Raw genomic sequence first — 26,797 nt, forward strand, 5'->3', positions numbered from 1 at the left:
ATGGAATTTTGATAAACAAAAAGTTTTGGAAATTAAGTTTAGGGATCACATGATTTTTTTCTGTTGGTTTAAATTAGCCATCACCGGGGAAAACTGCAAATGCTGAAGGGTTGATGTCCATCCTAAGAGATGCATGTGACTTATGTTCCCTTTAGGTGAATTTGAGATGTGAAGCATTTAATCAACTTGATCCTACTTTTTAATCACTGCTCTAAAAGAAACTTAAAAAAAAAAAAAACTATTGATTAAATAAAAACAGCAATAGATACAATCTGCCCCGAACAAACAGACCTTACATCAATAAGTGAATACTTAGCTTAAGCTATTCTCCACGAGACTCATTAAGCATTTCTAATTGAAAATTAACAAGCTCCCACCCAGCAAACACTCTAATCTTCAGCTCTTCAATTCTGAAAGGGAAAGGTGATGCAAGATGTAGAAGCTTTTTAATGTAGCTGGAAGGGAGAGTAACTGTGCAGTTGTGTGGTATAATTTTTTTAATTGCTGAGGTATCATTATTTGTTATTTTACATTTATTGAAAAATGTAAATAGCATATTTAACGGAATAGCAATAAGCCTTTTTTCCAATCTGATGACTTAATCTTACTAATCATGATAATGTATTCTAGCTGGAGTTGGGGATATTTAATAAAATACTGCAATAAATTTGTTGTGCTTTTGTTTCAAGGGAATTAATAAAAGTAGCTTGTCTGCAACACTTAAAACTTCATTGCCTTTATATTTGTGTGAGACAGTGCAGGGGAGATCACCAGTGAGAATGCAGGTACCTCTGTGAAGAGATTAGTCATGCGACACATGTGTGGGTGGGCAGGGACTGAGTTATAACACACTGAATAGGAAGGTAAAAACATTAGCTGTTAGCAAGATTTTTCCTTTGTCTGGGCTTTCCATTTTTGAGTCACCTTTATGTACATTTATTTTCATTCGAGCACCATAATCCTCTGAAGTGACAGGTCAGACAGTCCATCCTCCTTTTATAGAAGAGAAAACTTGAGCTTTGAGAGATTGCTCTGTTCTAAATCACAAAAGTGGCATCCAGGGCTTCTATGTCAGAAAATGTATATCAATTATTCACCAATCCTGTATTTATATGTAGGTACATGTATATATACATACACACACATGCATATGGCCGTCCTGGCACCTAACTTTTGTCCTATGGGCTTTATGGCAACTGGAAAATTGTTATAGCACTATTTTGTTGTAGGGGTTGGGAATGATTGTGCAAAATCTCCTTTCCCTTTCCCTCCATAGAAAAGGGAGCAAATGTGGGACCCTGGGAGCCTTAGGCTCCAGTACAGCTGTGTTAGTGCACAACTTTGCCTAGGTAAGTTTCTTGCTAAGTCGGAACTGAAAGCTGAAAAGTGACTCTATATAAAATGAATGGGAAAGGGTAAAAACAGTTGATGAGATGTACTGAAAGTCAAACCTTTTTTAAAAAAATATTTATTAGATTTTTTAGGTGTGGTTGGACACATGCCTTTATTTTATTTACTTATTTTTATGTGGTGCTGAGGATAGAACTCAGAGCCTCACACGTGCTAGGCAAGCGCTCTACCGCTGAGCCACAACCCCAGCCCCCAAAGTCAAACTTTGGTGGTTTTGTTTTTGTACCTTTTTCTCCTTTTTTCCCCCCAGAAGAACAATCAACATTTGTGATTTGAAGTTCACTAGGGAATTCCGAGATCCATTTAAAGAACTAGTGCTAGTTTAAAATGGTTAAAAGGTGAGTGGGGGTGGGGGAAGAAGCAAAATCCTAGCGCAACCCATAAATCTATTTTGCATCGTCTTTCTAAGGCTTCTTAGACGGCAGGGGTGGGGGGGGGCGGGCAAGGAAGGGCCACCCCTCTCCTGGTGCCAAGGTGGGGTGCATCTCTCTGAAAGCACCTTACCTAAGGGAAAATCTGCCACATAACCTTTCTCTAAGCACAAGGCAAAGTTCCAACGTGGCCCTCCCTCTACAATGTCAAGACAATTCCTAGCAATGTCAAAGTCAATCCGAAGCTTCCCTCGTCCTCCAAGTCGGAGAAAAGAGAAAGCAGGTGCTTGCCCGCCGGTGGGCTCCGAGAGGGCCCCGCGAAGCCCCCGCGCCAAATGGGGGAAAGTTGGGCGCCACTGTTTCTCCCAGGAGGGCTCACTGATGGCAAAGAGAAGGTGGTGCTCAGAACTTGAGCGTCGCGGAAATATCCTGTGGGGCTCCCATGAGCTGCGAGGAACAGGTGCCCTTCCTCCGACGTCCGGAATCGACACTGGCCGCACTTGACCGGCTGTCGCGCTGCGTCCCGGGGCGCCCCTCGCCCTTTGCGCCCCGGTCCCCCCTCCCATACCAGGGCGGAGGGAGGCGCCTGCTCATAGGTAATTATTGCCAGCGGGGCCCATGGGGGGCGGGCGGGAGCTGAGCGACGCGGGCATAAAGGGGCACGGCGCGGGGCCCCAGCACTAGGTTCCCGCGCAGCATGCCGGCCAGCGCCCCTCCGCGCTCCCCGCGGCCTCAGCGGTTGCTGCTGCTGCTGCTGGCCCTGAGCGGCCGCTGCCTGCGCGCCGAGCCCGGCGACGGCGCGCAGACCTGGGCCCGCTTCGCGCGCCCTGCGTCTCCGGAGGCTGCAGACCTGCTCCACGACACTTTCCCCGACGGCTTCCTCTGGGCGGTGGGCAGCGCCGCCTACCAGACCGAGGGTGGCTGGAGGCAGCACGGCAAGGGCGCATCCATCTGGGACACGTTCACTCATCACTTTCCGGGGACCCTGGACGATCCCCCGACAGCTGATCTGCCGTCGGGCGCTCCATCACCTCCCCCGCCCGCCACAGGGGACGTGGCCAGCGACGGCTACAACAACGTTTTCCGAGACACAGAGGGGCTGCGCGATCTTGGAGTCACCCATTACCGCTTCTCTATCTCGTGGGCACGGGTGCTCCCCAATGGCAGCGCGGGAGGCCCCAATCGCGAGGGGCTACGGTACTACCGGCGCCTGCTGGAGCGGCTGCGGGAGCTGGGCGTGGAGCCCGTGGTCACCCTGTACCACTGGGACCTGCCCCAGCGCCTGCAGGACGCTTACGGCGGCTGGGCCAACCGCGCCCTGGCGGAACACTTCAGGGATTATGCCGAGCTCTGCTTCCGTCACTTCGGTGGCCAGGTCAAATACTGGATCACCATCGATAACCCCTACGTGGTGGCCTGGCACGGCTACGCCACCGGACGCCTGGCCCCAGGCGTCCGGGGCAGCCCGAGCCTTGGGTACCTGGTGGCGCACAACCTTCTTCTGGTGAGTGCGAGGGGGGGAGAGAGGGTCTGAGAGGTGCCAGAGGCACGAGGGGCGCCTGAGTCTTCAGCTCTCACACGAGGCCTCGCTTGAACTGCTTTGTGGGGTCACTCAGGATTCGCACCTCGCGAGGCAAGTGAGCAGCTTGGGCTGTCCTTGAAGACGTGGAGTTAGGACCTGCAGGGAAGTCCTTCAGAGAGCGCGCGAGTGAGTGCCCCTTGGAGCGCATTTATCCAAAGGAAATAGGAATCAGTTTCTCCTGTAAGGAAAGAGGACTTTCTCTGGTGTTGAGGAATTCTAGAGGGAAGAGTGGCAGGGATTTCCTTGTGGCAGCAGTAGGGAGAGAAGGAGGAGGATGGATGAAAGCAACAAGTGCGTTCACAAGCCACTCAGACGGGCGGGCATTGCAATCAGCCAGAGATCAGTGTTAATCCGTTAAAACCTTTTTTACTTGAGGCTCAAGGGCACACTGCTTCAAATGCAAAGGTGTCAAATCCGCACCTCTGGGAGGGTCGGGTTTAACCCGTGTTTGGAGATTCCTTCTGCCCTAGGGCAGAGGACAACATTCACACCAACCTTACTCAGTCACCAAGGGTTTGAGGACCCCTTTACACAGTCTTAAACAAAGCTAGGCACATAAACAATACAGAACCAACTGCAGGATGGTATAGATTGTGTCTGCAACATCTGTATTTCCCCAATGCTGTCTCTAGTTGAAAGGATTCCTAACTGATGAGATTATTAGCCTGACAAAAGTAATTTTAATACCCTTGTGCAAAAGATCTCATATATTTTGACAGCAGGATATATTGATATGCCATGATAAAACTGTCTCTCAATTATTGCTTCCTCCTTTTCTGCTTAATGTTCAAATTCCTATTGGTTTGAGGGCTCATGCCAGTCCTTTCGGTACCCCTTTTGGGTGACTTGTGGATCTACTGGAAGATATATTTTTCAATTTAGAATAAAGCCACATATTATGAACAAATTCAAGATGAAGACTTTCTAAACACTTTTAATGAAAGCCATAGATAATTGAGGCAGAACAGTACTGGGTTATTGAGTTGCTTTAGTGCTCTGAGCTGCTGGTAATGTAATAATGGGGAAATTAGATTGCATGTCTGCTTCACAACCTTGTTTGTTACCATCGGTAATGCAAGAATGTCAAATTTATTTGACAAGTTGTGATTTTGCTGATCATATTCATATACACACACACACACACACACATCTTCTCATAGGGTTACTTCTTAAATTTTTTCTTCTGTAAGTCCTTTTAAGGAACCAATAAGCTCTAACCATCACCAGTTGATGGTAGGTAGTAGAAAAACTATGGGTAGAACTGCCTCATCTTTTGAAGAAAACTTAAGCAAATGGTCAGTTCATGCCACAAACAAATAGGAGATTAGTGGACTAGCTTGGGGGGATCTGATACACCAGTCTTGTAAAATCACTATTTAATATTTAAATGATACAAGATCTATTTTTAGAGTGCATACAACAAACTATATGTACACAAAAGTAGTTGGTTGTTATTATATTGACCAAAGATCATTGCATTTATAAGATAAGGAATTGCAAGAACTCTCTGGTGTTCTGGTATTTCAAATGATTAACACATTTTAGGTTCTTGCGTCCACTCTTGACCCTGTGGTTAACTTTTCAGTTACATTTTTGAGGAATTACACAAAAAAATTGCCAACACTAACCATCCGTCCTAGAAATGCAGTGGACTTTGTATTCATAAGAAATTAGTGACTGATAGACACTAGGCTTGGTTTTGCTGATGCTGCAAACACAATGTTAGTTGTTGTAAAATATTAAGTTTCCTTTCAAATTTGTTTGAGCTCGGAATTTAGTCATTTTTGTATCTCATTTAGAAGTTGCCATTATTTAGGAGGGTATCTTAAATTTGCTTTGTTGTGTGAAATTCTTTAATTCTGTTTTCAATGTTCTTTCTAGATGTGTGTAGTGAGTAGAGGGTTGGATAGTTCATTTTTTACCTTATCTGAAAAAGAGAAAACTTATTCTGCAGATTTTGGTAATAGAATATTTCTGCTGAGGCTAGATGTTGCTTTTGTGCAGAGTTAGAGACCAGGGAGCCCTTAGCATATTAATTACCATCTGGGGATCTAATGCTGGTGAAGGACAAAGCTGGCCCACCCCACCCCACACCTCTCTGTTTCCACTAATTTTCAAGTGGCTTAGGAATACTGGGGAGAATGGACAGTTGAACCCCACAGAGATTCCAGAATCCTTGTCTGATGGCCTGGAGGTTAGGAGGCAGGGCAAACAAACAGCAGGACAAATAATGGGGGACTCTTCACAGTGGAGGTCTCCATGATCCTCTCCCGGGTTCCTGGTACAGGCATGAGCCTTGACAAAACTTGTGTGTTGGGGAGGATGGGGTGGGGTGGGAGAGACACCTTCAAGAGGAATTTCTCTGCTTCTCTGGCTTAAAAATGGTCTGCTCAGCTTTCATGGCTCTTGAAATAGGGTTCTTGATGTCCTTGAAAAACCAGCATTAAGTTTTGGAGTCTAGCCCCAGGAGCACTTTTGAGATTTTGTTTTGCCCCTGGGTTTCTGAGAGGATCAAAATCAAGTTGAAGATACAAGTATATCTAGCCCTGCCTGCCCACAGGAGATGCTTGTCAGTACTGACTGGTGTTCAGTGTAGCATGAAAGCTCCTGTCTTGGCTCATCTGTCCTGTGCAGCATGCATCTAAGCCTCTGCACATCTAAAGCCCCCCTTCTTGCCACACTTCCTCAACTTGGCTTCCAGACCCCTGCTCTCTCGTGTTTCTCTTCTTAGCTCCTTAGTGATTCCTTTTCCTTCTCTGTTGTTTCCTCCTTTTCACTTCATTTGGAAAGAGTGGAGGGTCCAGGGCTGTGTCCAGGGCATCCTGTCTAGATTTACTCTAGGGATCCCATTGTATAGTCTCTGTATCCTGACAATTCCAAATTTTGTGTCTCCAGCTGGGACTTCTCCCCTGACCTCCAAACCTGGAGAGATAACTGTCTTGTCCTCTTAGCTGTCTAATGGGTGAGTTACAAGTAACACGTTTAAAACCCAATGCCTGCTGTACCCGCCTCTGTTATGGTACTTAGCTTTTCCTGTTTGTTGGGCCCCAAATCTCAACTCTCCCCTTTCTCTCACATCTGGGTGATAGGAAGAGCCTCCTACCTGGAGCCCATGCTAATGTCCTTGCTCCCTGCAGTCCCAGTTTGTCACTGTGTGTGAACAAGACAGGTTTCTGCTTGTTAAAATCCAACCTATTCTTCAAGAACCAGCAAGCTCACTCTTTTGGCTCCATCCCTGAATGCTACCTTTCTCTTCTCTGGAATCCCACAATACATTGCTTCACTCTGGTGCCTCTTACCGCATTTCCTCTTTTATTTAACCACTAGCTGGACAGTTCCTTAAATGGGGGAGCCTTGTTCCCTTTACCTGCTTCTCCTAAAATGGTATCATGCCCTTGGTAGGTGCTCAGGGGGTGGCTTCTGGCTACTGAATAACCTTGTTTTGCCTTTATAAATTTGTGCTTCTGGGATTTTCTCTCCTTGCCAGTCTTTCTAGCCATTTTTCAGTGGAACAGGAAATACCAAATCCTATCCAGATAGAAAAACCAGTGAACATAATGATGTAGCATCTGACATTTACAGTGAATATTTAAGGTTCATCACCAAATTTATGACTCCATTGTAAAAACTTCCAATCTAAAACTATCTATATTCACTATATAGAGCATTATGAGATGTTTTCAAAATGGGGTGAGTGGTAAAGTCTCTTGGTTAGCTTTAGGCATATATGTATTTGCTATCTGGTTGAATTTTCATTCCCCAAGTAATAAGTGTAAGCAAATCATCTACTACATGTATGTTCAAATTATATATACTATGTACTTTTAGGAAGCACTTTACAAATTTTCTTCTCATTAAAATGTATGTGGTACATGGCTGGGTTCAAAGGTAATGTATTTTGTAGAACATGACTGAATGCAATCCCCACTCAATCAGAATTAGTTTAAATGTTTTCCAAAGAGCTTGATTCACTCCTCTTTGAATAGCTGATTGAAGACAATATTTTCTGAAGATTACAGACAAATCCAAGAAAAAATTTAAAATAGGAAAAGAACTAATAAAATAATGTTAAAAATCATAGCACTACTTTAACAACATCAATTATTTTGAGTTGAAGATGGAAAATGTAAACTGATAAGCATCTAAATAAGGTCAGTGTGCATTTCTCAAGTGTAAAATGAGTGAACCGTGACACCTGCATATGTAGTCAGTCACAGCTTTGCACACAGGAACTTTCTGAGTTATCTTAGTGTTTCAAAAAGATATCATTGCTCTAAACCATAATTTTATTATAATCGATTTGTGCAAAAGGTGACTTTCTTTCAGTGAAGGTTATGTTTTTTAGATATAAAGGAATTTTAGGTGTAGGAGGACATAGAACATATGTCTATTGGGAGGGTAGCAGATAAAGAGGGGGTGACTAAAAATACCTATTGTTATTAAATCCTCCAAAATGCACATCTTCTCCAGAAATGTTACAGGAAACATTGTACTTGTAACCTATATTTAAATAGAACCATAATATACATTTTATATGCTCTATTTTGTGCATATTTTATATGCACAGTGGTACAAAGTTAATCTGAAGGATATATATATCTCTTCTCCCCTTCATCTTGGATAAACCAGTTTATTGTCCAATTTGGGGACAACAACTGGCAGAGTGGATCGTTTACTCATCTGTGGCTATTTGAGGGCACAGACTACATATCATATTTATTTTCAAATTTTTAGTGTTTATGTCAGTATTTGACACAGAGGAACTATTCCATCTACTTCCAATGAATAAATAAATGTATATGCAAAATATTTTCTGCTTATTTCAATATGTCCATTTTCTTGTAAGTTAAATGCTTATAGTTTGCTTTTTCCTGCTTTATCTTGGGAGAAATTTTACAGTGAGGAAAAATAGTGAAAACGTTCCTAACTCTATGTACAAATGACCTCTGCGGATTTCCAGAGCAAGTAATATCCCATTTTCATTCAGTGGGCAGGGGAAGAGAGTAAGAGGGAGAACAGGGCCTCTATCAACTTCCTGACCTGGAAGTTGTTTCTTCACTTCCACTCAGTTCCCCTTGGCAGAACCCAGTCATGTATGCAAAGGAGTCTGGGAATTACTGTCTACTGCTGAGCCATGAACTCAGAGAATAATCCTATTATGCTGAAAGCAGATGGGAACAAATCACTCAGGACAGACAACAATCTCTACCCTGTTGCTTCCCTTCCAGGTATTGTGAGAATTAAAACCAAATCATACATGCCAATGTGTTTTGAAAAATGCAAAAAGTCCTATAAAGGTAAGTATATTAGTTAGCTTCCCATTTCTATAACAAAGTATCTATGATAAATAACTTAAAAAGAGAAAGGGTTATTTTGCCTTATAGTTTTAGAGGTTCCAGTTCATGACCTCTGACCCTATAGTTTGGGACCCTGGGAGGGCAGCACATCATGGCAGAGGTGTGTGGAGAACAAACCAGTTACCTCATCAGCCAGGAAGCAAATGGGCATGAGAAAGAGACCCCGGTCCCACAGTCCCCTTTGAGGGCACATTCCCATGACCTAGGACCTCCCACAAGGTTCTACCTCCTAAAAAGTCAGCAGAATGTTCCAATAGCACCATCGTGGGGAACAATCCTTTAACACATGGACCTCTTGGGGGTACTCATCCATGCCATGGCAGTGAGATACGAATTTACCATCAATAATGATAATTATAGCAATAAATATTTAAGAAATGATCCTCTCCAGTTAGAAGAGAATCAAACAAATGCTTTAGAACTTGTAACGTCATCTAACTTCTTAGTTTGGCACCTATGGCATTCAATAGGATGGCTTCTTCTTTGAAATCACTTTAATAGCATTTGCCCAAAATTATCAAACCATGTTTAAAATAACCTAATTTTTTAAAGATGTACTACTAAGTACCTTTTTGGGACCCAGTTTGGTGTTGGAAAGACTCAAGTTTATGATTGATGTAACATAATACATGAGCTAAAGAAAATAAATATTTAGTGAAATTTGTGGTCACAGTCTAAATAGATGTTATTGGTTAAACTACAGATGTCAGAATATCAGCCATGACCCACTATCATTATAGTTATTCACAAAATAAACTGAAAGCACTGAGTTATATTGGATATAATGGTTATGCAAATATTATTTCCATGTCTATATGTGCACTTTTTTAGTGGGGATAATTAAAATATTAGAGTCAGAGGGACCTGGGAAATTCCAGGCCACATTTCTCCCTGGGACAAACCCTGGTGGGGTCATCTACCTTCTGCTCTACTCTCTGCAGTAAGGCGAACTCAGCTCTTCTCAAGTTTCCAGCTTGATTTTATCTTTTGTATTGCACTGAAATCTGCTTCTGTACAGGACTCGACTCCTGGTTGTCTCTTTGCTTTCCTAATCTCAAAGAATAAAGCAAATTGCCCTTTGACAAGACAACTGCTGTGCTGTGAATGCTCATCCCCTCCAAAACTTATGTTGAGATTTAATTGCTGGTGCCATGGTATTGAGAAGTGGAGCCTAATGGGAGGTTTTTAGGTCAGGGGACTTTGTCCTCATGAATAGATGAGGGTTGTTTCTGCGGGAGTGGGTTTGAAACTTCAGCATCCTCTCAGTCTCTCTCGTGTGCATGCTCTCTTGCTGTGTGTCCTTCCACCATGTGATTATGCAACACGAAGGCCCTCACCAGATGGAATCCTTGGACTTCCCAGACCCCAGAACTGCGAGAAATACATTTCTTTTTAAGCCATCCAGTCTATGATATTCTGTTCTAGAAACGGAAAATAGACCAAGACAACAACTTTTCTAATATTTGAAAAAGCCACTATGTTCTTCCTAAATAGTTTCCCTTTCATTAGAATGAAATTCTAAAACATGTTCACAAAAGACAGCTGGGGCTGGACATTGAGTCAGGGATATTTCTTGAGAGCTTCCTGTGGGGCAGGAAGCTGTGGAACACAATGTAACCTTTGACTAGGCCCCTCAATCATCTGGCCCTTAAGGATGAGGTGGAGGAGAAGGGAGGGAAAAGGGGACCTGTCTCCCCAGAGGGAAGGGCCTTGGGTTGTCTGTGGAGTCTGCCTCTGTGCCATTGTCCTTCATGAGGGCAGGTGATGGGTATAGATGACTAAGGACGAGGTGCTGGAGGTAGGCCTCCAACTCTGGACCCTGCAGAGAATACAGCTTCCTGGCTCCTGAGCTGTAGTTACAGGCTCTTTGTTTTAGGGAGACGGCTTTAAAGTCCCAGTGGGGGAAGGGCTGGTGGAGGCAGTGCCCACTGGATCAAGGCCCTTGCAGAGCCATTGGGGGGGGTCCTCATTCCCTCCCTTAACCCTTCTTCTCTTTGGATTCCTCATCCCATGATCCTCTCCTTTCAACCCCTTCCTCTCTTCAAGTGTCCCAAATTCCTTCATGGTGTCCTGTGTCCATTTGCCACCCCTGGCCTTCCTGACAGATTTTGTAGAGGTGGGGGGATGGTGGTAAGGGTCTTTCACTCTGGTATCAGGTACCTTCTCCCTGAAATTAAGTCAAACACAAGTTACTGCATTTGTATTCTTACCAAAAGGACACTGGTCTGCACGAAAGAGACAGCTTCCTCCCGTGTTCCTAACGCCGGCTGCTTAGGAAGCCCTAATGTGGGTGGCCTTTTCGCTCCTTCTTGTCTGGGGTTGCATTTCCAAGTCCCTGTGAACTGAGAGAGAAGAACAGCCTTCACTCTGATTCTGCTGGTTTGCCTCTCCCTCTAGAAGGGGAGTGGGTATTGACTGTGGCTGGGAGTGTAGGGTGGCAAATCTCACGTTGCTGCCAAAAAAATGGGGAAATAAGGTAAGACCTCTGTCACCATGTCACAGATTAGTGAGGGAGAGATAATCATCAAATAATTGCAATAGAATGTATAAGTGCCTCAGTTTTGAGGGACAGGAAGAGTGGGGGACTGTTGGGGAAAACTGTTCAGATGAGATCAGAGGCTGACAAGCTTTTTCTGCAGAAGACTAAGTTTCAGGTTTTATGGGTCATATAGCGTCTGTTGCAACTTCTCAGTCTGTTGCACCAAGAGAACAGCCATAAGCAATATGTTAATGAATGGACACATGCTGGGTTACAATAAAGTTTTATTTATAAAACTAGGGTGTGGGCCTTTCTGCTGGGCTAGACATGTCAGACACACAAAGTACAAAGCACATTCTGTAGTTCTATGAAATAGCCCTTCTGAAGTCAGGGCAGGTGAAACAATTTGACAAATCACAAAACAGGATGCAGTACTTCGGAAGCCCTGGTAGAAAAGGACAAAAAGATGACAAAAGAGGTCTGGGAATTTCCAATGCCTCTTTTAACATTGCTGTGTAGAGCAAAGAGGTGCCCCAGATGTACAGTCGACTTGAGTGATGACATTGCTTGCTCTAGACACCGAGTTATTTTCACGCTGTCCAAGATTGCATTAAACAGTTTTGGCTGTCACCTCATGGCTGGCTCAGAGGAGTTTGTCATCAGCTAAAACCTCTCAGGCTTTCCCCTCTCGTGCACATTACTGTTAGGCCAGCCACCTCCTGTCATCTTTCATAGGCAGCTTAGTTTTGAACTTTTAGTCTTATTACATTTCATTCAGAGAAAGTTTGCCACAGGTGGTGGGTTATTCTTAAGGATTGGAAATAATCTATATGTTGTAAAATGATCTGTTTAAAGAACAGTGTTACACTTGTCCAGTGCAAAACTAAATGATTATTGAAAGGTGGACATTTGGTTTTCTACAAGTTGCACATGGTATATTGTTAAGAGAAAAACAAATCAGTTGTGTTATGCTTTTTCCATATCTCTGCTATATAAGTAAGTAACGTACACTTTGTAGTCCTTTTTATCTTATCTCCCAGGAACTCTGCCTGGCATGCAGGTCCAAGAATGGGTTTTTTAGTTCTTCCTTCTTCTCCTCCCAAATACGGTACTACCCTTTAATAGTAGTTCACACATTTTATTGAAGTGGTTTATTAGTTTCCCCCCAGAGATCTCAAGCTGGGAGGAAGGAGCCATGTTTATCTTACTTTCCAATATACCCAGAACCTCATAGGGCCTGGAGAGAGGAGCTGTACACATATTTGCTATGTGAAGGAAAGCATGCTCTGCTTCTGCCTACACCCATACAGTGTGAGAGGAGAATTTGGGTTATTTTTGGATGGTGGGATTACAGGTTATTTTTTCCTTTCTGATTATCTAGATTTTCAATTTTCTGTAGGTGATACGTGTCACTGGTGTAATAGAGAAACACCAAGTACTATTTCTGAGGAAAGACAGCAGATTGAACTCACCCATCAACTTTGTTCCCTGTTGAAGCCTCATTAAATTCAACTGAAGAAAGACACACACACACACACACACACACACACACACAGATCTGGAGTGAGCAGAATAACAATATTTTGGAAATTAAAGGGCAGATGGACAAATGTTTATGGAGTTGATTTAGCAGACCTGGAAAGCTGACCACTAAACTGGTAGTAGGAGAAGCCAACAGACAATCTGATGATTGCAGAACCTTCAAAGGGCTGAAAGAAGCAAATCCAGTTACTCTGGAATTGGGGGTAAAGGGAATGATTGGCTAAAATGAGGAGAAATAGTTGAAAGCTGTTTAAGAAACAATACATTTCTAGGTCTATAAAACCAGTCTTCATTGTTGGACATTTGCCCCTCCTTGTTCAAGGAGGGAAACGGGGAGTTAATATTTGCAGAGTATCACATGAAAGGTGTCTGGACTATGGAACATCAAGCACACTTGGGGCATGAGTGAGTACCACACTGATACAGATTCAGAAAACACACGCAACTAGAGCTGGGTCCATCCCAGTACTTTCCTCTCCAGGTTCTCAGAATGCTGAGTTTGCTTTTACTCTGAGGCAGGGACGACTGGAAGACCCATTCCCAGGTAGTCTGATGAGCTCATGAGGAAAGACCACAGATGCCAATCTTAGAAGTTCCACAGTAAATGGTCAAGGTAGTGCACTGTACAGCACAGCTCAAGTCAACAAACCACATCCATGTGCTCACACCTTTCAATTAGGATTTTGTTTCTCATCTCTTAAACATGAGTAGACAATCAAGAATAAACAGACATCTGAAGAAAGCCTTTCACATGAAAGACTGAGACCCACTCAAATAAACAGGAGGGAAGAAAGCCACTTAGAGAAAATGGATTAGGCAGGGAGGGGGGGAAAAAGACAATAGTAACAACAGTAAGCCCCAATTTATACTAATCTTGAAGAGATCAGAGAAGATATTGCATCTAGAAAATGGTGTAATATCAAATATTCAAGGGATGAAAAAGGAATATTTTGAAATTAAATACATTATAGCAGAAATGAAAGTTTTAGTAGAAAGTTTGGAAAATGAAGTTTATGAATCTCCCTTAGAGTAGAACAAGAAGGTAAAGAGATGGAAAATAGTAGAAAAATGTAAGATAATCAATGGAGCAGTCAAAGATGTAGCATTCAAATAACAGGAGTTACAGAAAGGAAGCAAGCAGTGTTGTACCAGTGTCCCCTACTGAAAATGTCACTCAGTGTCTACACCTTTGTACAATTGCCTCCCATGTGAACTGAGGGCTTGACTATGTGACTTGCTTTGGCCAATGGGATAGTAGGCAAGTAAAAAGTGGATAAGTCTGTGCACATTGGAATTTTTCCTGTTGGGTCACTCCCTCTTAAAAGCCAGCTTTGATACTTGGGCTCTGTTGTGGTTTCCATTGTTATAGTTTACTTTTAATTTACTCGAGGTTTCTCTTTTCAGAGTGGCCATAAGCCAAGATAGTCACTCTTTAGGAGGGTCCTGATGAGTGGAGGAGTTCAGGGGAGTTAGGTTCAGGTGTATATGTCATGTCCATCAAGACACAATGAGGAGGTGAAATCAGAACGTGAAACTGAAAAAATGTATTATTCATAGGTCCCAGAGAGGTAAGGGCACCAACTGAAGGCTGATGAAAAATCTCCTGGTGATGGGGAGCTCAACCAGTGGATGGGTAGGAGAGGAAGAGGGAAGATGGGAAAGGGAGAGAGGACCTGTGGGACTGTGCTTTCATGAAGGTTCACTGGTGTCATTCCTTAGGCTTTCCTGTGGGGTTGTGGCTAGGCTGGTTTAAAGAAAATAAATGCAAAGGAGGACATGATTTACATGATTCTAAGTGTTGATCATTAAGTGGTCTGGTAAGGGGATGTTTTGGAATTTGGGTCAGTGGGGTGAGGAACAAACAAGATAAATCACAATCAATCATACAGAGAAGTTTTAATGAGGCCAAAGGTGACAGGGCATGACAGGGTTTCAAACAACGACATCAGACCTGAAAGTGGATGTCAAAGCAGAAACTTAACCATATTAAACAAACTTATGGCAGGCACTCTTACTGAAAGATGAGAGGTCGTGTGGACAGAGACATTGGGGAATCAAAGGGCATCTTGGTCATGCTAACTGAATCCTAACCGAATTAACCACATGAATGACTTCTGCTATACAGCACAGAGCAGAACTACCCCAAAAGGCCCAGTTAGCCCACAGAATGAAGAGAAAAAACAAACACTAAACTGGGGAGGAGGTTTCAGTATTTCACAGCAATAAGTAACTGAAATAAAAATAAAGGAAATGGTGAAGTAATAAAAAAAATTTCTTAGACCCAGAGGATGTGAAATTTCATATCAAATGCGAAGAACTGAGGCAATTTCTGTGGTAAACAAGGTTCTTTTGCCCAGGGACCTGGTCACCTCTTTCATCAGTGTTATGAGATGAGAAAATTGGCTAAGTCTGGGGAAATGAGCAAGGGATCATGACTTCTTAAAAATTTTAAAATTTTTAATTTTTAGTTGTAGATGGACACAATACCTTCACTTTTTTTTTTAAAGAGAGAGAGAGAGAGAGAGAGAGAGAGAGAGAGTATTTCAACACTTATTTTTTAGTTCTCGGCAGACACAACATCTTTGTTTGTATGTGGTGCTGAGGATTGAACCCCGGGCCGCATGCATGCCAGGCGAGCGCGCTACCGCTTGAGCCACATCCCTAGCCCACAATACCTTCACTTTTATTTGTTTATTTTTGTGTGGTGCCATGGATCGAACCCAGTACCTCACACATGCTAGGCAAGAGCTCTACTACTGAGCCACAACTCTGGCCCTGGGTCATGACTTTTTATTGAGCCATTCTTTATTAAGCATCTTTACAACTCCCTGGCTTCTAGAACTTCAGCATGACTCCTGACCTGCTCTCTATTACTTCAGGGTCTTAGCATCTCTATGCATGCCCAGCCCAGCCCAGCCCCTGACTCCCTCTCCTACCACCAACCTGGCCTAGAGAAGAGCACCACCACTGAATTTCTTAGAAGAGCTGGTGTCCCTGACAGGTGTGTTCCTGATGGCTTTAGTGAATGGTGTGTGGCCTTACTTGGGACTCCCACAAAAAACTACCCTCTGGAGAGTTATTTGGCTCACATAATATATGGGTTCCAGAAGATCTATATTTCTTAGTTTTGTCCTTCCTGTACCAGTGTTCAGGGCCAGGTTTTCAGATACTTCCATCTACTCAACATTGGTCATCACTTTCTCCAGGCATATCTGAGCCATCCTAGCAGCAAGTTTACCCCATCCCCTGGGTCCTTGGTCAGAGCTTTAAAACATATTTTTGGAAAAAGTGCCCCTAGTCAATGGATCATTTCTTGTCCTGTCTTATATTCTAGTTCCTTGATAAAGGACTCTCAAATTTCGATCTCAGTGGTCTGGTTTCTTGTAAAACTTGCTAAATCATGAAGCTACTTGGGTGTATAATTTCTTTCCTCCTTGTTCAGACATGGCTCTCTCCAAGTAGGTTATACTGGAATTCAATCTTAGTGATCTGTCAGCTCCTAGGAGTGGCACCTGTTGTGTTTTAGGAGTGAGACGTTTTTAGCATAGGAAAGTGCAGTCTCTTACTAGGGATGTGTGGACTACTTCTGTAAGCTCTAAGGATGCCAAGGAGTCTGAAGAGCCAGCTTCCTCAGGTGTGACCACATCTCAAATTTTCCTGGTCAGCCTTCTGGCCTCAGCATGAAAGGCTGCTGTGGCTGAAAATCTAAGCATCCCTGGGTTGCTGCAACTTTATTGGGTCTCAAGTCTGCTGCTAACCTCTGTCTCCTTCTCCATTGCAGTAGATAAGGACTTCTCTGTGAGCTACCAATGGGATATTCTTGCTCTCATATCGATCCTTTAACTACTTGATAATGGCCTTCAGTTTCTCATTCCCTCTCCATAGGATTGCAATATAATATAAAAAGCAGTCAGTACCCCTTTCCTTCTGGGCACTGGAATGCCTGAATCATTGTACCTAAGCAATGGCATGCCTCTCCACCAGAACACTTCCCCGGGTTACCCCAGGTGAGATAATCAGTAACTGGGACACTGTTTGTGCTGGGAGACTCTCTGTCCCTTACATGTTACTCAGAATGGCATACTCTTTGTCTTCTAGGAAATGAGTGAGTTGGTTCTCAAAGCCCAGTTGTGTTAGTTTGGGTCTTCTAAGAAGTAAATGTCAAGACAGGATTAGATGTGCAAGAAATTTACTGGGGAACCAACTATAAAAAATAAAAGGGAAGGAGCCAGAGAAGGTAAGGGAGCCTTGAGAATGATGCATATCTGGCCTCTGTGAAGGAGAAGGGCAGGAAGGAGGGAGGACTGGGTAGGAGGATCTCAGGTGGTAGCACAGGCCTAAGAAAGATCTGGCCAGGTCAGTGAGGAGTCCTTGAGCCAACACTGTCCACAGGAGGAGTCCACATCTTGCCGCAGTGGGACTCCATTAGTATCCCTGCCATGTTCTCATATGAGAACAGCCTATGAGAAACACGGCCTCAGGACCAACTGTGGTAGGGTTCCAAAGGGGTAGCACCTGGTGCCATCAGTGGACTGTGCTCCTAATAGCCATTATTATAGCTATTTTCATGGCTATTGTGAAGAACAGTGAGGAATGCCGTACAGAAGGGAATGAAAATTATTTCCATCTAGAACTTAATAGTTGTCCAAACCATCAACCATTTATGACTGTAGAATAAGGAAATTTCCAGATATTCAAAGTCTCATAAGAAAAAAAAACTTTCCATGAATCCATGCTCAGGAAGCCGTGGGAGAATAACTTCCACATGAGCTATGAAGACAAGAAGAAAGAGTATATAGGAAAAAACAAAACAGAGGTCTAACTCAGGAACCATGAAGTGTGGACCCAGGAGGTTGGCAGTGCAATATATGTAACAGCGACTAGTGCAGAGGAGAAGATTCCAGAATGTGGCCTCCAGGAAAACTATTGAGGCTGATGTGACCTCTCTGCAGTCTGTGCAGAGAGTCTACTGGAAATTGTGGGAAGAATGATCTGCAAAGAAAACCAAGCAAATGAAAAAGCAATGGAACTATTAACATTAAGGAAAAAAATTAAGAAAATAGAGTATTTGTTACTGTATTATTACACCCATCTGTGAATAATAATCACATTGGCAGAATAATGTCAGCATTGAATGTTAGTTAAACTAAAAACTGTTGTATAGCTAATGTGGCTGTACAAGAGAGCTAAATCCTCCTGTGCTGTAACAGGAAGTCAATGGAGTTATTTCAGTATGGGAGTTATTAGGTGTGTAAATTCCATAGTAAAGGTCGTGAATCACAAATGATTTTACCCATAGGGAGGGTAACTGGAGAGAGATGAGAAGGGAGGACAGAGAACTAAAATTATTCTTGTAAGTTGTATTCAATCTTTTAAAACACTAATATGTGTTGCTTTCATAAAATTAAAAAATAGGCATTTTAGCATCACTTTAAAAATTATTTTTGCTAGTTATAACACATTTATAGCATTCCAGACTATAGAGATCTTTTTTGAGTCAGGCTTTGGAGAATTTCCATGTTTTCAGAGTAATGCCTTCTGAGTTTCTCTCTCTTTCTCTCTCTCTCTCTATTTGGTACTGGGGATAGAACCCAGGGGTGCTTAACCACTGAGACGCATCCACAGCCCTTTTCTTCTTCTTCTTTTTTTTTTTTTTGTATTTTATTTAGGGATAAGGCCTTATCAAATTGTTCAGGGCCTCACTGAGTTTCTGTGGCTGGCTTTGAACTTGCAATTCTCCTGTTTCAGCCTCTCAAGTCACTGGGATTTCAGGCATGCGCCATTGCACCTGGCTCTGTCTCTTTGATTATAAAAAGTTATAAAGAAATAGGGTTATGAGTAAACTCATATTGTTAGTTACTTTCTTTGAAGTGGATCTGTCTCATTAATCAGTGTTTCACTATGTGTCAGTGTTTGGCACTTAGAAAGCAACAACAAATTTTTGTTTAACCAGTGAATACTCTTAAAATACAGTTTTTCAGATAGCACCAGTACTATCTTATGTATGCTCCATTTTCTTCTTTTGGGCTCGAAGAATTTCACTGGGAGGCTTTATTGGTTTTGAAAATAATTCCTCACAGAGATATGATTATTGTGTTCCAGATAAGCTATATAATACTGTAAAAATTATTTGAGGCTAGTTTGGTAGACTGAGTCTACGAGTCTATATTGTCTCCTAGTTATCTTCTCTTCTTTCATACTTAGGCAGTTTTATTAACCATTACATGATACTTTATTCATGGGTCTATTGTTTCTGCAAACTATATTTCCTTCCCTTTAAAACTGAGATTTTCATCTTTCATATAAATGTTATCAATTATTGATCAAATATTATCAATTGTTGTACCTATTATGCAACTAACATATTGTATGTGATTTATAATCATGGATTTTATTTCATACAGATACAGTTCTACTGAGGAAGTTCATAGGAACATGTGGGTTGGCATGTTGACCAATTCATGATCTTTCAGGAGAGCTGCTACCTAGGATAATGATGCTGAGCAGGGCAAATAGGTCTTCTGCTTTGGTGAAATGGGCCAGGGGTAGGAAAAACTGGCCTTTGATGAATCTGGGTCCCAACTAGTCACCACAGCAGACCATTATCAGATGTGGTCCTGCTAGATTCTCTGAGCTTTCAAAAGAAGCTAGAAATTCAAGATCTTAGGTAAAATTTCCTGATTTTCAAAGGGAATGGCAGAGATGCAGCGCCTCATCTTCCTGATGAACTATTAAATTTCAGAAAAATCATAGTATTTAGGATCGTGATGGTGATTACTAGAAGAAACAGCTAAATGTGACTGTTGGGAGCAGGAGTCGGGGCTGGGAGGTAGGGAAGAGGTTCACTGTTTCTCGTGATAAGCCTTTGGTATTACTTGATTTTAAGCTGCATGAATGAACTTAATTAAAAGTAATTAAAAATACCACTGAATAAGCTTTAGAGGATCTGAAATGTTTTTGTGTGTTTTTATAGGGCAGGTAAGTTTATTGAGAGGCTCAGAGAATATAGCTTTCTTGGGGCTGTCAAGTGGTAGAGCTGGGACAGAACCCAGGTTTTCTGAGCCACTAGTCCAAGGGTTCAGTCCAGGACTCCATACTGCCCCAGTCCAGCACCAGCTTCTTAAGGGGTGCACTCCCCAATATCTACGCCCTCCTTGTGCACATCAGCACCTGAAATGGAGGAGAATGTCAGTCCTGACTTGTCCCTAACCTTCTCTAACATCTGAGAGGCTCACCATGACCCGTTTTTAAAAATCCACTGACCAAGATACACCTGTTTCAGTTCCTAACTGCTATATAGTACCCTCAGGAGGAGGGGCTTTCAATAACCATTTTATGTAGCTTACAGTTGTGGGTCAGGATTACGGAAGGGCTCAGCTGGGCAGTTTTCCTGTGGTCTTCAGTCATCTGAAGCTTCTACCACATTGGGCATCCAGGACCCGTCACCCACCGATGGGCACTTGATGCTGGCTGTTGACCACAGCGCCTTTGTTGGCTTCATTAACATGGTGTCGTCAGCGGGAGAGGTCATCTGGAATGCCCAGGAAATGGGATCTTTTATTATATGGTTTAGAAACTACTTCCCACAGGAAGACTTGGCCAATTTCCCTCAGCAAAGAGTATTTCCTTCCTCTGAATCGAATCACCATCGCAGTTCCTAAAAATCCATCTTATGGCACTTTTGCTTTCAATCTTGCTCCATAATTGTCTTGTGTACCTGGGCTCTGGGCCCCCACGATGCCCTGCATAATAACCATTGAATAAATATTTGCTGAACTAAACAATGATTCCATGATAACTCAAATAGCAGTCCTGACACAAAAATGCATGTCCACTCTGATCCCTTTTCCTTTTCCTTCCCAATTCTCATGTTTAAAAAAGGAAAGAAACCCAGGGCTGTCTTATGAGGAGTCACAGTGTAGACAATGCGGCTGTCTCCTGTGTTTACTGCTACTCTGTGAGAAAGAAAAGGCACAGAGGAGAAGTGAAACACCATGTCATTTACAATTTGATTAAAAACCTTCTCCTTTTTCCCTTTATGTTTAAGCTCTGCAATTTTAATATCTCCCTTTTGTCAGAGGGGAAGATGGATCAAGCAGCTGTTATCAATGTAGTTCCTTGATTATCCTTCCAGCCACACCAGGGTCTTGCTGTTGTGCCTTGGGGTCTTTATTTTTTTGACTCCTTTCTGCTAGAATGTTCTCCCACCTCACCTCCTAGCCACAGAATCCTTAAGTGTATGCTCTCAAGCCACTTTCTAAAAACAGGCAACCCTGTACCACCCCCATTTAAAACTGTTCTCGAAGTGACCCAGCCTGACATGCAGCAGAGAAGGCCCCTTCCTGGGGCCTCTGGGAGACAGGAAGGCACCACAGTACAGGTCTGGCCCATGAAACGTATGAAGCAGATTTTCTCCACTTTGACATTTTTTAAGCTTCTGAATGGAAGTACCAATAAGAGAAATATTTTATAAAAAAACAAAAACAATCAAAACCCATCTGGCAGAATAGTGGCTACCCAAAAGGTAATGTGAGATTGCTTATGAAATCCCCAGACAGAAGCTAATTCTTTGGGTTTAATAACTGTAGGGCCAAGAGGTTTATATAGTGTTCATTAACACCTCTGGAGGAACACTTATAAACGAATCTGGTCAAAGCCCAAGGAGACTAGCTGTTTTGTTTTTTTTTTTTTTTTGATAAAGAATAATCTTTGGAGATTATTTCTGATCACAAAGGGAGAGTGTAAGGACATTTTTTCCTAGATTTGGAAATGGGGCAGAAGGATTATTGGTGTCAGAGCTGAGGCCTCGGAGCAGGTCTGCCTGGTCAATCCCAGTCCCTGATACTGATTCTCTTAGGTTGCAGAAGGGAGTGTACCTTTGTACAATTTGCTTGTGGATAACATCGATGATAAGGATGCTTGCCCAATAGGAACATACATGGATTTTTAAAAAGATTAAAACCACAGTGTATTTAATAAAAGGGAAAAATAAAGACTCTGGTGAGCATCGCTGGGAAAAATAAAATCGCACCTCCTCTCTTTGGCCCACCTTTATCTCATTCTGTATTTTTTTTTAAGAAAAAACACCTGTTGTCTCCCAACATTCTTTACAAATTACATTGTAATGCCTGTTGGCTTTCAGTCCTGCTAAAATGGAAGCTCCATAGGGGCAGAGGTTTTTGATCTGACTTGTCATGTTGTATCCCAAAGCGCTAAAATGTGCCCAGCCCATAGTATGTGCTTCATAAATCCTTCTGGAATGGAAATATACCTAGGCATATAGGACAGTGACTTTCAAACTTTTTTGACCTTGATCCACAGTCAGAAGAGTAAATGACATATTTTTTTGCTGGGGGTGGGGTGGGGTGGGTACTGGGTATTGAATTCAGGGGCACCCAACCACTGAGCCACATCCTCAGCCCTATTTTGTATTTTATTTAGAGACAGGGTCTCACTGAGTTGCTTAGTGCCTCACCATTGCTGAGGCTAGCTTTGAACTCATGATCCTCCTGTTTCAGCCTCCCGAGCCCCTGGGTTTACTGAGCCTGGCTGGTAAATGACATCTTGAAATATAATTGAAACTAAAGGTTCATGAAACAATACTTACCTTATTTAGAAGCCATGCCTTCTGATACTTTCTGATGTCTTCTATTTCAGTTTTCAAAATGATTGAGGCTACCCATTGACTTCACCACCTGTAGAATGAAAAACTTTGACGTAAGACCCTGAAGATTCTGCTCCCACAAATAAGCAAATGGGAAATGAAAGTGTGTGTCGGGGGAAGGGCAGGCAGATTACTTTTTACTGACCACTACTCCAGAGAGCATGTTGCATTCTCCACCCGTTGATGTAGAAATACATTCACATGTCATTTTTTTTTTCCTTGGGTTAAAAGTGTTCTCTGCTGCCAGGGGAATTGAGTTATTTCAAAAGCAAAGCACTCTAAATGATCCTGCGAACTGATAAATGATCATCGTAAAGAGAGTGGGTTGACATCTGCTGTTGATAATTCAAAGCAGGAGAATTAGGTGAGGAGGCAGAGGGAGAGCATTTAGAAGGGAAAGGTGACTGTTATGGAAGGAAAACACTTGAACCAGTTTTGTTGAAATTGGAGAGTAGCTGTTTTATGAGGGTATTATAGAATTACGTGGGCGATTATAGTAATAGATGTTTACCAGAAAGATCTGATTTGAAAGATGAACTCCAGGATGCTTTTGCTGACTTGTAAATACATCACTTATCTCAGTTCTTTATCTTTTTGTCTCCTTTCCTCATCGAGCCTTGTGCCTCCCTACCCTTCCTTCACTGTTCTCACTGTTATTAGAAAAACAGAGACAGGAACCCAGGAACTGGAACGCCTTATGTCTCAAATAATAATATTGTTATTAGTGGGCTAGATGGATTATGGCCACTAGCTGGGATATTTTAACAACCTAACGTCAGTGATTTGGAAGGATTTTTGTAGCAGCATGATTTAGTATTAAATAGAATGATTTCACTGATGTTGATTAGTTCTGTACATATAAATTAATGAGGCAAAAACCTAAGCTCAGATTTATTAGTGTAGTTTCCTAATGTGAGTTATGAAATTATTTTTATTTCCTTTGAAGGAAGCTTTTATTTAGAAACAAATGAATAAGGCCTTTTATGTAATCTACTTTGAAAAAACCCAGACAAAATATCTTAAGTAACAAAACTCCAAAATCACAACATGATTTGAAGAACTAGACCTTGGCCTTTATCATGCCTGGTTGTTAGAGCACAGCTTTCCCTGAGGTGCCTGTAGAAGCTCAAGGTTGGGGATAAGTGTATTAAGAAACCCTGCATTTGCATTTGACCAGCTCAAACTAATTCTAGTCCCAGGAAGAAAAGTGACTTTATAAGAAGGATGTGGAATTCAGAAAGAGCTCCAGGGACCCTAGGCTTTAGGAGCTGGGCTTGCAAGTAGTTACTTCATTAAGGACTTTGCCCGTAACACACACAAGCACACCCACACATTTGTGCCTAGGTCAGTTGGGCTACTTGCATCCCACCACAGAGGGTCTTTTTCCATGTCAGCACTCTGGATTTACCTCCTCTCCAGATGTAGTAGAGCTGCTGGCCTTTTTTTCTAGCAGAAAAATCTCAGGGAAGCTATGTTGTTGGTCTGGCTGGAGTCCTTCAACTTGAAGTCGGAGAAGAGAAAAAAGTGGATTTTTAATTATTTTATTATTATTTTAATTTTAATTTTCACAGCTTTTCTGTGAAACCAAGGAATCACAGTAAACATTTTTGGAGAATAGGTATCATACTTTATTCATGTTCAGTGGGTCTCTAGAACCTAGTATGAGAGTAGTACATAGTAGATGCTTAATAAACCAGTTTTTGAATTACAGACTTTAAAAATGGGTTAAAGGGATAAATTTTACATTGGGGATATTTTACCACAGTTAAAAAAAATCTAATATCCATCTTACTGTCCATTTCTCAAAACTAGCATATGCCATAATGTCTTGTGATTTCTAGAGATCTAATCCCAAAGTTAGTTCTTTGAGGACAGAATAATAAGGGGTTTTAGCAGTCATATGTAGCAGATTTCACCTTGCAGATCTTAACAAAGATTTGAAATAAAAATGTTACAGTATGGAACATAACCATGTTCTGGGGGCTAGGTGGAAATATCTGAATATTGAGAGCACACATCTTTTGGATGTGTATTGAGGAACACTGGAAGTCAGTTTTTCTATTTGTGTTAGAATGCTGTAACTAATGGCACACAGCTAAACCTGGAATTGTTGTTCATTTCTGTATTCCCAGCACTATGTGTCTGACATATAGTAAGGGTTGAATAATGCTTGTTGAATAAATGATTAAATTCCTTGGCATGGGAGCTAAACCATCTATCAAATTAGTCACCTTTAAAAGTCAACAAAGATTTTTGAGCCTGTGGATCCAGCCAGAGAGTGACAGAAACTTCACTTTTCAGGCTAACTCATGTATTAGTTTAGCTTTGAATCATACCTAAGCTGTCATCTTCAACAGTTTCTTTTTTATTGCCTCAATTTAGTCTCACCGTCTACTGTAGGCTGATTAAATTCAAGCCTCAGGTTAGTCATCTCTTCATTGTATCCGTGCCCTTTACTAGGTAACCTTGCAGTGTTCTCCACACTGGCAAACATTCAGCTCCACCTTTGACACTGGTCTTAGTCACATGACTTGTTTTAGCCAATGGAGGGTTAGCCGTTGCAAAGCTGGTAGATGATCTTTGGCAACTGCTGGGAGAAAATGCCTGGGTTGATCCACTGGGAGATGAGACATGTGGAGCAGAGTCATGCTGTCCTATTTGTCCCAGCCAACAGCCTCCTGGATCAGCCACAGGAGACAAGGAGAAATGCTCGATAAAGCCTAACCCAGCTCAGAAGTAATGCTTATTCATGGGCGTGAGCGATGCTGTAACTAATGCATTCTGCTCTTTCCATTCTCTGCTTCCAAACGTTTCTCAGATTTTCCCTTTTTACTTTACAGTAGTCGTCACCTCTGTTCAGGACCTTGGAAGTAACTAGATTTTGGCACAGTCATTCTACCTTTCAGCATCCAGCTGTTCACATTTGAATCCATTCTGCATGGATGATTTCGAGCATAAACCATAGATCATCACTTGTCTCAGAAACTTTTGCTCTTCCCTTGTGACCTATTACATCAAGTCCAAATAACTTCATGCTCACATTTTTTCTTGTTCTAGTTCCATACTCTCTATTGTAAACTTAGTTTCCAAAAGCCACAAACTATTAATCCTTTCCTCTAATTAGGCTGGCATTATTATTTTCCCAACACATTGGTTAAATTCTTATATCCATGCCTTTAATCATAATTTCCATTCTTAAATGCTCCATTGCTCTCCCCTAAGCATGAGACAAATCCCACAGTGGGGGATATTATAAAGACTCTTTGCTCCCAACCCATCTGCCCCAGAGGTGGCACAGGCTAGGAAAGAAAGGGCAATTGTTTGGCTTCATTATCTGAAATTTAAAGTTGTTTTGGAGAGTTCCAGATGATTTGATGAAATGCAACTTGGTAAAAAACATTTGCAGTGAGAATAGTTTAATCAGCTAGACCATTTGGTTGAAAATGAATCCCAATTACTAGACTTCCCAGTGTTAATAATTTTGGTATTCCAAGAATTTTTAAAGCATTTCTAACTATTCTTTTTTTAAAAAATTATAAGGTTAAAGTATAAGCAACTGTTACCCTTCCATGTTTGTAAGATTCTGGAACAACTGAAAGGGAGAGTAATAGGATATTTATAAATCAATAAATAATTGCTGAGTGGTGAGGAACTGAATTAGTTGGAACAATCCCTGCCATCCATTCTGTGAAAAGGGGAAACACAGTTAAACAAGTAGAGCAGACACCATCAGTTTAGAAAAACTGTGTAGTCAACAGTTGGCAGAGGAAAAGTCTCTAATCTAAACTTGAACATTTGGTTTTTTTTCTTACTTGTTTATTTTTTTCTTATTAGATAAGCAATACACGTTCATGACATAAAAGTCAGAGAGTCAGAGAAACAGAAGGATGTAAAAAATTGCCCATAGTCCTACTCAGTAGGGACAGTTATTATCCCATTAGTACAAATCCTTAAAAATCCTGTCCTAGGGCTAAGGTTGTGGCTCAGTGGTAAAACACTTATCTAGCACATGTTAGGCACTGGGTTCGATCCTCAGCACCACATAAAAATTAAAAAAAATAAAATAAAGGTATTGTGTTCATCTACAACTAAAAATATTTTTAAAATTCCTGTTCTATGTATATTTATTTGATATCCGTAAAATGATTCCATAAATTAGTTAATATTGAACATGGCTTATCTACAGCTAAATATAATTTATTAAAGTAAATCATAATCCTTTGTTGCTAAAAATTAGTTTGTTCCAGTTGATCCCTTATTCCTGGGTTATTTCAATAAGTTCTTACTATTTGTCCTTTTTTTTTTTTTTTTCCTTTAGCTTGTTTCAAATGATCTAGGAATTAATGGCTGGTGCTTAATAGCTACTCAATTTGAGAGAAAGAATAAATACAT

General features: G+C 41.7%; 1 protein-coding gene across 1 annotated transcript in view; it reads left to right on the forward strand.

The window, feature by feature from the left end:
• Positions 1 to 2,463: 2,463 nt before the first annotated feature.
• Positions 2,464 to 26,797, forward strand: part of Kl (klotho) — a 48,156-nt gene continuing 23,822 nt past the window's right edge. Inside the window, exon 1 of the mRNA XM_015484008.2 lies at positions 2,464 to 3,285. Within this exon, the coding sequence (XP_015339494.1) occupies positions 2,479 to 3,285 (807 nt within the window). The 5' untranslated portion in view covers positions 2,464 to 2,478. The remainder of the gene's footprint in view (positions 3,286 to 26,797) is intronic.

This window comes from Marmota marmota, unplaced genomic scaffold (assembly GCF_001458135.2).
Source record: "Marmota marmota marmota unplaced genomic scaffold, marMar, whole genome shotgun sequence".
Taxonomy (NCBI): domain Eukaryota; kingdom Metazoa; phylum Chordata; class Mammalia; order Rodentia; family Sciuridae; genus Marmota; species Marmota marmota.